General features: G+C 41.8%; 1 protein-coding gene across 4 annotated transcripts in view; it reads right to left on the bottom strand.

Annotated features, from left to right (window-relative positions):
* The window catches only part of WT1 (WT1 transcription factor), a 45,979-nt gene that overhangs the window by 21,427 nt on the left and 10,734 nt on the right, over window positions 1-13,818 (bottom strand). For 2 of the 4 annotated variants that reach the window (XM_032283653.1, XM_032283655.1), the window contains exons 4-5: window positions 6,996-7,073; window positions 5,947-5,997 (exon numbers count right to left, since the gene is read on the bottom strand). In XM_032283653.1, coding sequence (XP_032139544.1) covers window positions 5,947-5,997; window positions 6,996-7,073 — 129 coding nt within the window. The remainder of the gene's footprint in view (window positions 1-5,946; window positions 5,998-6,995; window positions 7,074-13,818) is intronic. The other 2 variants (XM_032283657.1, XM_032283656.1) reach the window with 1 other exon arrangement.

Below are 13,818 nucleotides of genomic sequence, written 5' to 3'. Positions count from 1 at the left end.
TCTCCTTATCTCCTAAACCCATCTGTTTCAGGCTTTTGCCTCTTCCCTCTAATCTATTTAGAGGGAACTGCAGTTAATAGTCTGATCAACGTTTCCAGAATTTTTTCTCTGCAGATATAAATACACTTCAAAATGTTTCTTTTAAAGTTATCTCTGGGTGATGAAACAATAGATGAATTTTCTTTTCCTCTTTATAATGTTTTGGTTCTGTCTGAATTTTTTAAAAAATGATAAGCCTGTGTGACTTTTATAAACAAGAAACAAAGAGCTGTTTTCGTTTTAAATAAAGTCGCTATCTAGGCATACAGAATACATCTGTTATTTTTTAAATGGAGAGTTAGAAATAAAGCTAGAATAAAGAAACTTGTTCACTTTTAATAGAAAAACTCCTACTAAAATATGCAGTAGCTCCTCGTTCCGGAGAAACACTTATCTGGGTAACTTTTTATTAGTGTACCTTCCAGATCAATGTTCTTCTATCTAGAGGTTGTGATCTTTTCTTGGGCAGATGACAGGCAGAAGGATAAATGGTGAGTGGAGGGTCTCAGAAGTGATCAGGGATAGGAGAAGTCCAAATAAGCTATCTTCTACTATTCTGATGTAACTTTTCCCTCTCCAGTACACAGACACAGACATAAACACACACACACACACACACACACACACACATTTTATCAATCCTCATTAACCTCACTTCACCCCTGTGCTAAGATCACTGTATTTCTCATTTCCAACTTGGTCCCCTTCCCCACTCCAACCTTTCTTTCCTATCTTTCCCATTCAGCTCCTTTCTTCTTCAGATCAAAACAAACCTGGCATTTTTCCTCACCTCCACAAGATGAAAATAATTTCTTGCATTAAAATAAAATAATTAGAACCATGGTATGGAGGTAAGCCTGCAAAGCCCAAAGATATTTTTTGAGTATGTCTTAAGAGGCTGAGAATATTTTCAAGAAGTCAATGCTATCATGACAACTTCACGATGGCCTATAAATACGCATTTGCTAAATTCCATCTCACCTGAAGCCAATAATTTTTATAAGAAAGAAAATGACACAAATGTACAGGCATGGACAGGGAAGGGTCTAAAAGTGTGTGCAATATCACTTTCTTTTCTTTTCTTTTTGAGACAGTCTCACTCTGTTGCCAGATGCCAGACTGGAGTGCAATGGCGCAATCTCGGCTCACCGCAACCTCCGCCTCCCAGGTTCAAATGATTCTCTTGCCTCAGCCTCCTGAGTAGCTGGGACTACAGGCGCCTACACCATGCCCAGCTAATTTTTGTATTTTTTTAGTAGAGACGGAGTTTCACCATGTTGGCCAGGATGGTTTAGATTTCTTGACCTCGTGATCCGCCCACCTCAGCCTCCCAAAATGCTGGGATTGCAGGTGTGAGCCACCGCGCCTGACCAACATCATTTTCATCTCGGCTCCTGGGGGGAGTTTTAATTTCCTTCCCTGTGTAGTTGTATTTTCTAACTGTTCTATAATTTATACACATCACTCACATAATAAAACAATTCAATACATTCATGAATGTATGTCCAAAAATAAAAGGGTAGAAGAAAAGGCCAGCATCCAGGGAGGGGAAAGTAGAAGCAGAAAAGTGAGAAGCAAAGGAAAGAAGCTTCCAAAGCAGTCCACACTAAGTGAGAGTGACACAGAGCTAAGTCAGTCTCCATCTTTATCAAAGCCAGGAGTCCCATTCTTCCTTCTGATTGGTAGAGTTAACAGACCCCAGGTAAAGTCAAATGCAAAGCAATAACATAGAAAAAAACTGCTTAAACAGCATTAAATGGAACTATTTAAAAGGAGGGAAATTAATAACTTGTTACTGGGGGTGGAGATGAAGGAGTAGGCTCGGGAATGCTGATATTCACGGAACTGCGGCTCTCCACCTTCACTTTGCATCTCAGGCTCCGGGAGCCACTTAAAAGCAAGCTATCTATTTCCAAGAAGTAAATCTCTTGGACGGGTACCTTATGTTCACGAGCCCACGAGGGAAGGTGCTGGGCTGTGTATTGGAGCTCTCAGCCAGAGAAGACAGCTATCTCTTTTGGCACAGGTTCTCAGGAATGAGACCATGTCTAGCGGGGATTTTCTCCAGATTCGACAGCCTTGGCCCTACCAAAACGCACAGCTTTGTTTTCACCATACATCACTCATTGTTGAGTCTTTTTTGTTTTTCCTCTCAAGCATCCACAGGTTGAATACTGCATGTTCCCAACAGCCTGTAAACTTCTTGGACCAGCAAAAGGACATTCATTTTGCTGAGTACTCCTTTCACATTTCTATTGTGTTCGATTTCCCACTCCCCCTACCCGAGTCCCCAGAGAATAACGTCTTCCTTGTTTTAGTAACTTGGATCACAGTCAAGGTTGATGTGTTTCTCCATTTTGCAGGATATTTTCTTTAGAAGAGACAAAACAGAGGCCAACAGAGTAGGAGAGGCTTGTTCGGAAATCAGCAGCCATTGAGAACACACAGAAAATGTTTTCAAAGAAATAGAAAGCAGATAACACAAGGCACCATAAACAGAAGTCTCCAAAATGGTGGACTCATACTTAGAAAGATTCCTCAGCAATGTTTTCTCCCAGGGACCCACTTTAAAAATCTAATTTCCTTTGTTTAGGGGTGAGGGAGAAGAAAGTGGTTCTTTCCATAAAGTACCTTCTCATTGACTTAAATTGAAATACATTCTCCCATTGGAGGTCATAAAAGTAGCTGTGATCCCAGTGGGTATGCAGAGATTAGAAAATGAGTAAAGGGAGAAGGAGGAGAAAGGAGTGGGTCAGTCACTCAAGTATATCCCACCTCTAACACAGCAAGTTTTCATTTCATCTGTCCACATTCTTCATAAAATCCTATCCCCACCCATTGTGACACTGCTCCCTAACATCTAACAAAAGATGCCTCCAGGGACTTGCTTGGGACACATGGAAGCAAATCTATTCTTTGTGAAGCTTCTTTTTTAAAAAGTAACATTTTCAAGGAAAGAAGATACGAACCAGCATTTAGTGGGGTTTAGTCTGAGGTACATAGTCTTTTAATAAAAAATTGATAATGCCTCTTTTTTATGAGTAATATGGAAATTATATCTTTCTTCTCTAAAACATGTCTCAAATCGCCAGTTTTCCTGTTATAGATTTACCTTGTCACATGATTTTTCTTACCATTGATTTCAAACAGTGTCAAGACATTGGTTATGAATGAAAAAAGTCATGTGTCTGAATTTGTCTTCATGGAATATCTTTTCTCAAATGTATTTTCCATATTAATAGTTTTCATACCATGGCAAAAGAAAGTAAATCCAGTATCACAGAGAACAATGAGCCCAGCCCAGATCGGTCTCCCCTGGGGAGAAGCCAAACTTTCTACTGGAATTACAGATTCAACTGAATCTAGTTCTGGGCTGTTCATGAGTTTGGAGAAGACAGCCAAGATGTCATCATTTTTGAATGCTAAAAGCAAGACAGACTGTGGGTCATGACACATCAGTGGGTGGTAAAATCAATCTAGTGTATCATAATCAGCATTTTTAAAAAATGAAATGGGATAGAGAGAAAATATCAGCATGCACAGCATGTCATAAGAGTATTGCTCAGTGTAAATCTGTGGTGCATGTGTGTGGACATGTGTGCATATGGGATCTCACTGTAAAGGGTATTTCTAACTGTGGTCACAGTCTAAAAGGTTTCCACCCATTTAAGAAGCTCTAATCTAGGGCCCAGGTCCTGGAGTCAGACAGAACTGATTCCAACATGGCTCTGCCATTACTCACTATGTGACTTGGGTTAGTTTAATCTTTCTCCTCTCCTCAGCTGAAAGATGGATGTGGCCATAGTATCCTGGGGCTGTTGTAAGATCAGATCAGAAGAGGAAACATGCACAGCCCCTCATGCAGCACCAAATAATGTTCATATCCATCCTTAGATAAATGTCCAATTTACAGAATGGAATCAGAAATTCATGGATGCATAGTATGTTATATGGGGATAAATTCACAGTGTGAGAGAAGATGGTAGACAATTAGCTAACCATCATTTTTTGCTCTGCAAAAGAGTTGTTCTTTGGTGGAATTATCTATTGGGTTTTGTAGCCCTTTTTATAACTGCTCCCTAAATAAAGTTAATATTCGAGAAATATACCTGTGTGTGTGTGTGTGTGTGTGTATATGGTTTGTTTGTTTTGTTTTGTTTTGAGGAAGGGTCTCACTCTATTGCCCAGGCTGGATTCCAGTGGCCTGATCTTGGCTCACTGCAATCTGTGCCTCCTAGCCTCAAGCAATCCACCCACCTCCGCCTTCCATGTAGCTGGGATTACAGGCATGTGCCACCACATCTGGCTAATTTTTTTTATTTTTTTGCCTGGTGCAGCAGCTCACACCTGTAATCACAGGTGTGGGAGGCAGAGGCAGGCAGATCACCTGAGGTCAAGTGTTGGAGACCAGCCTGGCCAACATGACGAAAACCTGTCTATACCAAAAATACAAAAATGAGCCGGGAATGGTGGCAGTCACCTGTAATCCTAGCTACGCAGGAGGCTGAAGCAGGAGAATCACTTGAACCCGGGAGGCAGAGGTTCCAGGGAGCTGAGATTGCACCACTATACTTCAGCCTGGGTGACAGAGTGGGACTCTGTCTCAAAAAAAAAAAAAGGAAAGAAAGAAAGAAATACATTTTTATTTCAGAAATCCTTTCCAAGATGTAAGTAACAAACCAATGAAAATTCTTCTCATTTTTTTTCTTATGCAGGACTGAACAGAGGAAACTGTTCACACGTTGTGCTTCATCCTTACAATATAGCTTCTGCCTCCTCCACAAGTGACTAACAGCACGTGTCAAAAGACCTTAAAAAGTATCGAAATTATCTCAACTATGGAAAGATCCAGCTGCAAATACATGCCAAAATTCCTTATCTGTGATTTTTGTAACTGAACAAACAAACCCCTGTATTACAGCATGAAGACGTTTTTTAAAACTGAAATGTACTGTTCACTTCACAATCATGTTCTGTCTATCCTTGCCATTTAACTTGGGGAACGTTATCAAGTTCTGAGGAGAGGAGAAAGGAGAAAAGGAAGGGAGCCAGGAAGAAAGAGTGGGACCAAGAAGCCCAGAGCTTAAGACGAGTTAAGAACAGGTAGAAAGACAGAAGGGTAAAACTGTCAGCAGTCCCCTAGATGGAAGATGGGAGAGAAATAACTTAAAATAACAGAAGCCTTCTTCTTTGAGGTCCAGAGAGGAAGAGGAGATCTGGATAAAATTGCTTAAAAATACTGGGGTGGAGTGAAGTGAAGACTCCCACAGTAAGTCTTGGAAGATGAAACACAACTCTGTTGATTGCTGAAGGATGAACCAAATAACAGGACTGGACCAACACAAGGAAGAAACGCGGGTGGTTGATTGCGGAGTTTAAGCAGAGAAAAGAAAAAGAAACAGCTAAAGAAATGCCCCAGGGTGCCGGGTATAGGGCTGGGAAAGATGCAAATGTTTGGGAATTTAAAAAAACTTTGAAAAACAACAAAAAACAAGTCTTTGCCAAGCCTGGCCTCAGACTTAGGGTAAGTTCTCCCTGAGAGCCTTAAAGGTAAATAAAGAAAAAGCACGTAAGTTAAGACTGAAAGACTTGACTGATCTAACGGGAATATATGTAATGCCACAAATTTAGTATTTTGTGAAATATTCACTAAGAAATGAGCAGGATTCCTACTGTATTGTCTTTAAATTGTTTTCCAGGAGCGCGCTGACGAGAAATGCCACTCCCTCCATTTCATCCCCAGCAGTGTAGGAGGAACAAGAAGAGGTGGGGGTGGGGGAGAGAGACTCTTCCCATCCACCAAATGCTACCCTGATTACCCACGTCAGTCCTAACTCCTGCATTGCCCCAGGTGCCAGTCAAAAGGCCTACGCCATTTGCTTGGCCATCCCCGCATTGTCCACTCACTTGCTCTGCCCTTCTGTCCATTTCACTGAGCTGGAGCTCCCAGCAGCAACTCTAGAAGAGAAGAAGAGGCGGGGAGTGGGGAATGGAGCATGCATGGCTCTGGCAAGCCCCCCAGATCCCAGAATCCAATGAAAGCCCCTCAATACACAGAGACATCAAGCTAGCTGTCAAGACTGCTGAACTGAGTCCCCAGTCCTACTGGGGCCAATGGTGGGGTGAAAAGAACCACCTGGAGGCTGCAAAGAGCTTGGGCTTTGGAATCAGATGTGGACATGGAATCCCAGCTCCAGCACTTAGTAGTATGTGAATTTGGGAAGTAAGTTAACACTCTGAGCTTGGTTTACTCATCTGTAAACCAAGCAGTACTTAGCCCTCATGAGGGTGTTGGGAAGATAAGATGAGTTAACCTGGAAGAGCGCCTGACACGCTGCAGGCACTTCACGAGTGTCCTATGCGATTGCCCATCTCTTCGTATTTATTAGAAAATGAAAAGAGTTCTTTCACTGGTGAAAGCAAGTCCCACCGGCCTTTTTTTTTTTTTTTTCCTTCACTTTTAGGTGCAAGGAGTAGCCCCTTCCTATGTTTCCTGGCTGTATTCTCCCTATTATGGTTGTATGATCAAGTATGGAAAGAAAAACCCTGTTAGTGCAATCACGTATGGGCATAATGGACTGTGGATTACCCAGATCAGCGTCACACAAATATGAATTTGGATCCTGGACTTTGTACACCCAAAGCACCTCTTGATAAGATAGCGGAATGGTTAACAACTGTGACATCGTAGTAAAACACAATTATTAAATGAGGTTGAATGGCTTTGTCCCCAGTATTCCTTGTTCCAAATAGAGACACCACCTATTTACGTTTTTGAAAATTTAATACTGAACAGAACTCATCAACTAGGGGAAGGAGGAAAGCATTCTAATGCCACAGAGAGCTCTGCCCATTCTTCTAAAACTGTACTCTCTTCATAAGTTCTAAGCACCTTTAAAATGGTTCAAACAGGTGTGAGTTACTGTGGAAAAGCAATGGAATGGAGAAGACCTTACCCCTTTAAGGTGGCTCCTAAGTTCATCTGATTCCAGGTCATGCATTCAAGCTGGGAGGTCATCTGGTATAAATTGTCACTGTTAGAAAAACATCCAGAGTTAGAAACACATAACCACAAAATAATACACTATTGTTTCTTCAAAAGCAACGGAGTTTTAACTTTTCTTGAGAGTGGAAGCCTCTGCATTTTCCAGAATGACACAATATCCAAGTCTGAAATTATGTTCACTTCATCCCACTGATCTCTGCACAGTTATACACTTCACACACAGCAGAAAAGATGGGACAGTAACTCGGACGCATTTTTTAAAACCTTAGTATAGCAACCACTGAAGTTTCTAAAGAAGTATTAAACCTTTGAGGGGAAAAGGCTAAGGGGAGTGAAACTTTGAAAGGCAACGCAGGCTGGATAACTGCCTTTCTGTTCTCCAGTTAAAAGCCCAGGGCTGAAAGTAAAGACAGCAGATTAATTATTCGTGAAAAGGCCATTAAGTTGTTTTAATCAAAAGGATAAGTATCATGTGGATTATGAGGGTCTGAAAAGTCAAAGAGTGATGGGTGATAAATGGTCTAAAAGGCAAGGATGTGACAAGCAGAAGAAAGATGATGATAAACTCGATGCACAGCTGAAGGAATCATTTTCTATATGTTTTATAATCTTGGTACAAGTCAAATGTTAAAAAAAAAAAATAGCCCAGTTCTATAAGATTCTATGAGGGGAAATGACTGATCGTTTACATTAAGACTCCAAAGAAGAGTCTTACATCACCATGTAAACCAACCAAAAGCTGTTCTGTCCCCTCTGTATTTATCTAATTCCTAGAAAACGAGCACATGAATCAATTGCCAGAGATCTCCTAAGTTACCAAGCTCTATCAGGAATAAATTTAGGCCTGAACTGAAACGGTTAATTATGAAATTTGAGACCCAAGAAACCAAGAGTTTGCCTGGGACCTTTTGTTCTAAACACATTACAGAAGAAAACATTTCACTCTACCTTCATGGCAGAAGTGAAAAAAGATAAGAGGCATTCAATATCTGATGTGTGGTTTCAGGTTGCAGATTTCAGACCATCTCTGTCTGGTCATGGCATTCTTAGGCCACTTCACTGGGCAGAGGCAACATGAAATTTTAATTCAGAAAGGCTTTTTTCAGGCCAAGCATAACTGGGAACTTGTGGAGGGGAGAGGAAAATTATAGCAACTCAGAATAAATGAATTCTGTGCTCTCTTTCCACATAGCTTGATAAATTGTGGCAGAGTCCATCTGACTCTCATATAATAACTCTGAAAATTATTCAGAACTCCTTAGTGGTGGGTATACAGGATAAGGAGGAAATCAGATTCCAGGAGGGAATTTTGCATATGAAAAGTGAAGTGACTTCAAACTCAAAGTATGTGCTGTTTCATTAGTCAGTGTATATCTGGACGCCGTCACTCATCTCTGTGTCTGACCAGCTATTATGCTACTACAATATCCTACATATCAATGAAAAAAAATGATGAGTTTCTCCTGCAGCTTCCCGGCTTGCAGCAGCAGCCCGTGCTGGTCTGTGCCACAACATTTTGCAATTCCACAAATTCTTGCTGTAAGGCTGGAGTAATTAATTCCTGAAGGACCCCAACTTTTATTAGAAGTGCCAGCCTGCTGCATTTACCACGGGAGAGTTTCTTGAACTTTCTTTGGGCTGACAGTTCATTAATAAGCGGCCTCCTCCACAATCTCTCTACTGGTTTTTGTTCTCCTGCACCTTTTCATCAAGCAATCCATTTATTAATCTTGCCATTAATCTCAGCCAACAGGCATTGTATTCCCCAGGCAGCTCTATATTTTTGTCACTAATTTTTAAAAAATTGTTCGCCAACTAAAATTGCTCAGCCCCAGTTGACAATTTTCCTAGGCCCTTCGGGAATGTGGGATCTTTCTGAAACTATTTCAGCCTTTCATATGACTCCAAAAATCATAATTTTCAAGGGAGCTGGGAAAGAAAGGTGAGTGACAGACGTTGATGCAGAAGGGTGAATGAATCCCAAATATCTAACTTTGTGAGTTGGAAATTTTCTCACAGACCTAAGGAATAGTCTGATTGATTCCTAAGGTCTCTATAAGGAAGTACCCCAAAGAGAAAATTTTAAAAAATTTTTTAGATGGGGTCTCCCTCTGTTGCCCAGGCTAGAGTGCAGTGATGCTATATCAACTCACTGCAACCTCTGTCTCTGTGGTTCAAGCGATTCTCCTGCCTCAGCCTCTGGAGTAGCTAGATTACAGGCACCCACCACTACGCCTGGCTAATTTTTGTAGTTTTAGTAGAGATGGGGTTTCACCATGTTGGTCAGGCTGGTCTCAAACTCCCAACCTCACTCAGGTGATCCACCCGCCTTGGCCTCCGGAAGTGGTGGGATTACAGACATGAGCCACCCTGCCTAGCCAATATTTTCAATGGTATTTTCTTGACCCTCAGAAGGCAAACCTTCTCAAATCCAGGGCCTATGTCTTACATATATGACTCTCTCTAGTGTGTACTTAATATATACTGTGTACTGTACTGACTAATATGGTAGCCACTGGCCACCTGTGACTCATGCCACACATTAAAATGATAAGATTTTTGGCTATATTGAGTCAAATATGCTATTTGAAAAATTAACTTCACAGTTTCTCATTTTTTGAATGTGGTTACTAGTAAATTTCAAATTACATGTATGGCTTGTGTTATGTTTCTACTGGACAGTGATATTCTATAAGTTTTGGGACATTGAGCAAATCAGTGCAGCTCCCTGCCCCTCAGTTTTCTCATCTGTCCAATGGGAATATTAATCTCAATCAGTCCAACTGTACCGGAATGTTGTGAGGTCCATAGAAAGTAATGCCCTCAATGGCCCTTTGAAGACAATACAGATAATATACTTTAATTTGTTCTAACCTACCAAGTTTTGCACAGCACTTTCACACATTCTCAATACTGCTCACAGCTTTGTGAGGCAGATGTAATTATGAGTCCCCATTTATTAGATAAGGATTGAGACACAAAAACAGGCCTAGTGCTGGTGTGCCTGGTGCCACCACCCTCACTCTGCCCTGCCCCTATGAAGGCACCCTGGCATTATGTGGCCTCTGAGCCTCATCCCCTCACTACCATTCATATAATAATAATAACAATACTGAAAAGAGTCTGGAGGTGAAAGGGAATAGGCTCCAGGGAGCATCGTGACCTATTCAGTCTCTAGAAAATGACAATGCTGCAAGATGCCCCATGCGTCCTCTTCAGCTCACTAATGACAATGTGCCAAGATCCCAGTAGAAGACCACTTTGCGATTCTAGCTGTCTTGACTGCTTAGCCTGAAACTCTCAGAAGAGGAGAGACGGTGGAGAGGACTACGGGAGAGAAGGACTTTCAGAAAATCCCCAAGCTACTAATAGGTTTCCTGAGGCCAGAGATAGGATCAGAGCACAGTTTCAACCACATCCTGCCTTCTGCTGGCTGGGGCTCCTTGCTGCTCAGTCAGTGGGCCTGGCTGGCACAACCTTTCACGTGGAAGTCAATGACAGCAAGGACAATAACGGCTGCTGGGGAGAGGACAAAAAATGTGAACTGGAGCTAAAAGTACTGGGCCCAAGCGTGCTCAGGCTGTGATCTCTTTGGGCAATCGCTCAACACCCTGCTCTCATCATGAAAGCCCGTGGAAAGAAGCAGTTTCATTCAAGGAATATACAGCCTCTGGCAAATGAAGCATCTAATTACTCAGTAGCCACTGTAGGTGCTGACCACCTCATTCCCAGAGGAGATGAGATAAGCAGGTGGTTTGGCTTACAGCGACCACTGTGGTCACGTAGGCATTTCAGCTCCAACCGTCTAACTCTGCCTGTTCGGAAGTGAACTCTCAAATTGCAGGCTGCCAAAATGTATTCCAAAAGTCATGGTGTTCTTTATATTTTTTAAGTAGATCTTTAAAAAAAAAAAAAAGTCACTTGTTTCCTACGTAAGAATGTTTGAAGTTGGAGGCAAGGGAAAGAGGAAAGAAACTTCTATAACTGGGATTAATGCAAGTTGGAGTAAAATAAAAGGAAGTCAGTCCTAGCAAAAAGGGGGAGCTTAAAAGGAAATCAGTAGTAGATCATATAGAGTTTGTTTTGGCCTGAACTGCAGTATTATTAAGTTCTTGACCTCTGCATAAAAAGAAAGGAAGAAAAAAAACTCGGCTATTATCTAGACGAGAACTCCCCCACTCCTCAAATGCATGTGTGATTCAAGCACATTTTCATCTTTAAGTCTGTTTATTACATTCTGCAGAATAATTCATGTCATCAAGGGAATAGAACCATCTAACCTGGCTGAGATTAGGGTCATCTCTGCCACATAGTTGCTGGCTGGCAAGGTAACATCATGGAAGATGATCCAAAAAGTAAAATAAAAAAGGCTCAAAGTAGAGATAACTGGCATCTGTGATTAGAATTCATGTTTCCAGCTTTTTCTGTCATAGCTGTGCCCCACACCAACAGAAGGCCTCTGTGAGTTTACCTCTACCTAATAACCTAACAGAGGGTGCAGCCAGACTTCCACACACCCTTTTCCTGTGCTCTTCCCTTTGAGGTGCCTTGCAGCCTGCTTGCCTAGAAATTTCTGCCCAGCAGGCCATGATGAATAATTATTTCACAGTCACTCTCTTGGTATTGTAATTTCTCTCAAGCTCACCAGCTAACCAAAGAAAAACCCACTGGGGATTCAATTTCTATTAATAAACACTTGGTCAGCACAAAAGTTACAGGAATATTTGGAACTAGATTTTTCCTCCTCCCTGGAGACGAGTTTAATTCAAGCCTGTGGCTTTGAGAACATTGTCCATCACCCTGGAAGCCATTTCAGACCTTCTACCTTCTGTCCATCTATGTGGTAAACAAATACTGATTTTGTACTAAGTGAAAAGACAGTGTAAAATGTGCATAGGTACACAAGTGAAAGAGGTATTGTTAATTATCATTTTATTTTGGGGGCATGGGCTGTCATCTGATTTATGTTTATGTTGAAGGCCAACCCAAGTGGTGGATTAGCACTTCTCACTGAGTTGTGGAACCCAAGATTTCCCAGAAACTCTACAGCTGCTAAGTAAGTTTCTCTCACATGAAAAACAATCTATTTGTAACAGGCTCCACTGTCAATGTTGCCATTTGTGAATCATCAACATTCAATCCAAAACAGACAATCAATGATAGCTTCCAGAGTCCGAGTGGTTTTACCTGTTAACAGGCAAAAGCACAGCAAAAGGAAATATCCTCATTTAAATTGGTAGCACAGTTGCTAAAGAAGAATATGCATACCAAATAAAACAGCAAAAGGAAAATGAAAGTACTAGAATGTCTAAAAGAAACAATCAGTGTGCATAGAAATATTTTTCAAACACAGTGCACAGAACTTTTCAAAGTAGCTATGAGGATCAATCTTTCAAGGACGGGGGTCTCCAAGGAGGTCAGCAAACAGATGAGGCAAAGGGACTCTGGGAAGGAAAGAGAGCAGAAAAGGCCGAGCTAGCTGCCTTTTCTAGGTAGACAGTAGTGGGGGAATTGTGCCTATTAAGGTTGGAACCCACTACTCCCTGCACTGATAGGGGAATGCTTTTCCCCGGGACCTTCTCTCTGGGCAAGCCCAAATCAGGATGGTCCTGGAAGCAGTCATTCTTCCTGGGTCTGGATGGACAGGAAGAAAGGTCTCTGCCCTGCGATTCTGGATTGAACTTCACCCAAACAGTTCACACCCAGTGGTAAAGATGAAGCTGGAGGAGTCTGGAGTTTCAAAGACAGCTGCTTTGTGAGTTAGGACTTCAGGAGAAGGCTCAAGTCTGCTTCTGATAATGGCCTTCAGGGAAAACACTGTCCTAAACCACTAAGAACTTTCTATTGAAAACTATGGGTAAAAGTCGTGGATAACTGGACTTCTTTCACAACTGTGGGAAGTAGAAGATCATCCTCTAGTAAGACTGAGGACAGGTGCCACCTTCAAAGAGAGAATGGCACTTATCCATCTAGAGAGAAAGCAAATGCAGAGGGTAGAAGGATGGATTCTGGAGGTGTGTTACTTCAATTTGAACACAACTCCCGTCATCCCTTAACTCTGTCACACTGGGGAAATTTACCTCTCAGGGCTTCAGTTTCCTCCTCTGTAAAATGGGAGTGAGAACCTGTTGTGTCCCTCAGAGAGTCCCTAGGTGGATTAAATAAGTCTATACTTGCAAAGTGCTTACAGTGATACCTGGCACATGGTAAGTCTACAGAAGCACGTGCTCTTATGATTTATCAGCAAAAGTGATACATTGACTACACAGCGGGAAAATCAGGTGGGGAATCCTGCATAGTCTAGTGTCACTCGGTGACTCAGAGCACAGGTGGGCTGTGAAGTCAGAGACTGAGGATCAAATCCTGATTCTGATTCTCATGTACCGTGTGATCTTGGGCAAGTTACTTTGAGGCTGAACTTATTTCCTCATCAGTAAACTAGAACTTATAGTACCTGCCTCAAAGAGGAGTCAGAAGGGTTAAATGAGTAAACTGAGTGAACCATTTAACGTCGTACACAGCAACATAGTCGGCATGCAATAAATTTCAGTTATTACATTATAAAGACTCATGCTTTCATCCAGCAATGATCACTGGGTTCCATGAGGGCAAACACCTGGTTTCAGAAACGCTAGTGACCTTTACACAAAACTCCACCCAAGTTCTACATGAAGGGAGAGGGTAAGGAGGATGGAGAAAATCACCCCGTCACTTCCCATAAGTTGTTGATTGGGTACATTTTCTATTCACTGCTGTTCATAGCCACAACAAAT

This window comes from Sapajus apella, unplaced genomic scaffold (genome assembly GCF_009761245.1).
Source record: "Sapajus apella isolate SASKATOON/1434 unplaced genomic scaffold, GSC_monkey_1.0 scaffold14, whole genome shotgun sequence".
NCBI classification, from domain to species: Eukaryota; Metazoa; Chordata; class Mammalia; order Primates; family Cebidae; genus Sapajus; species Sapajus apella.
This window is presented reverse-complemented; position numbering and strand designations above follow the sequence as displayed.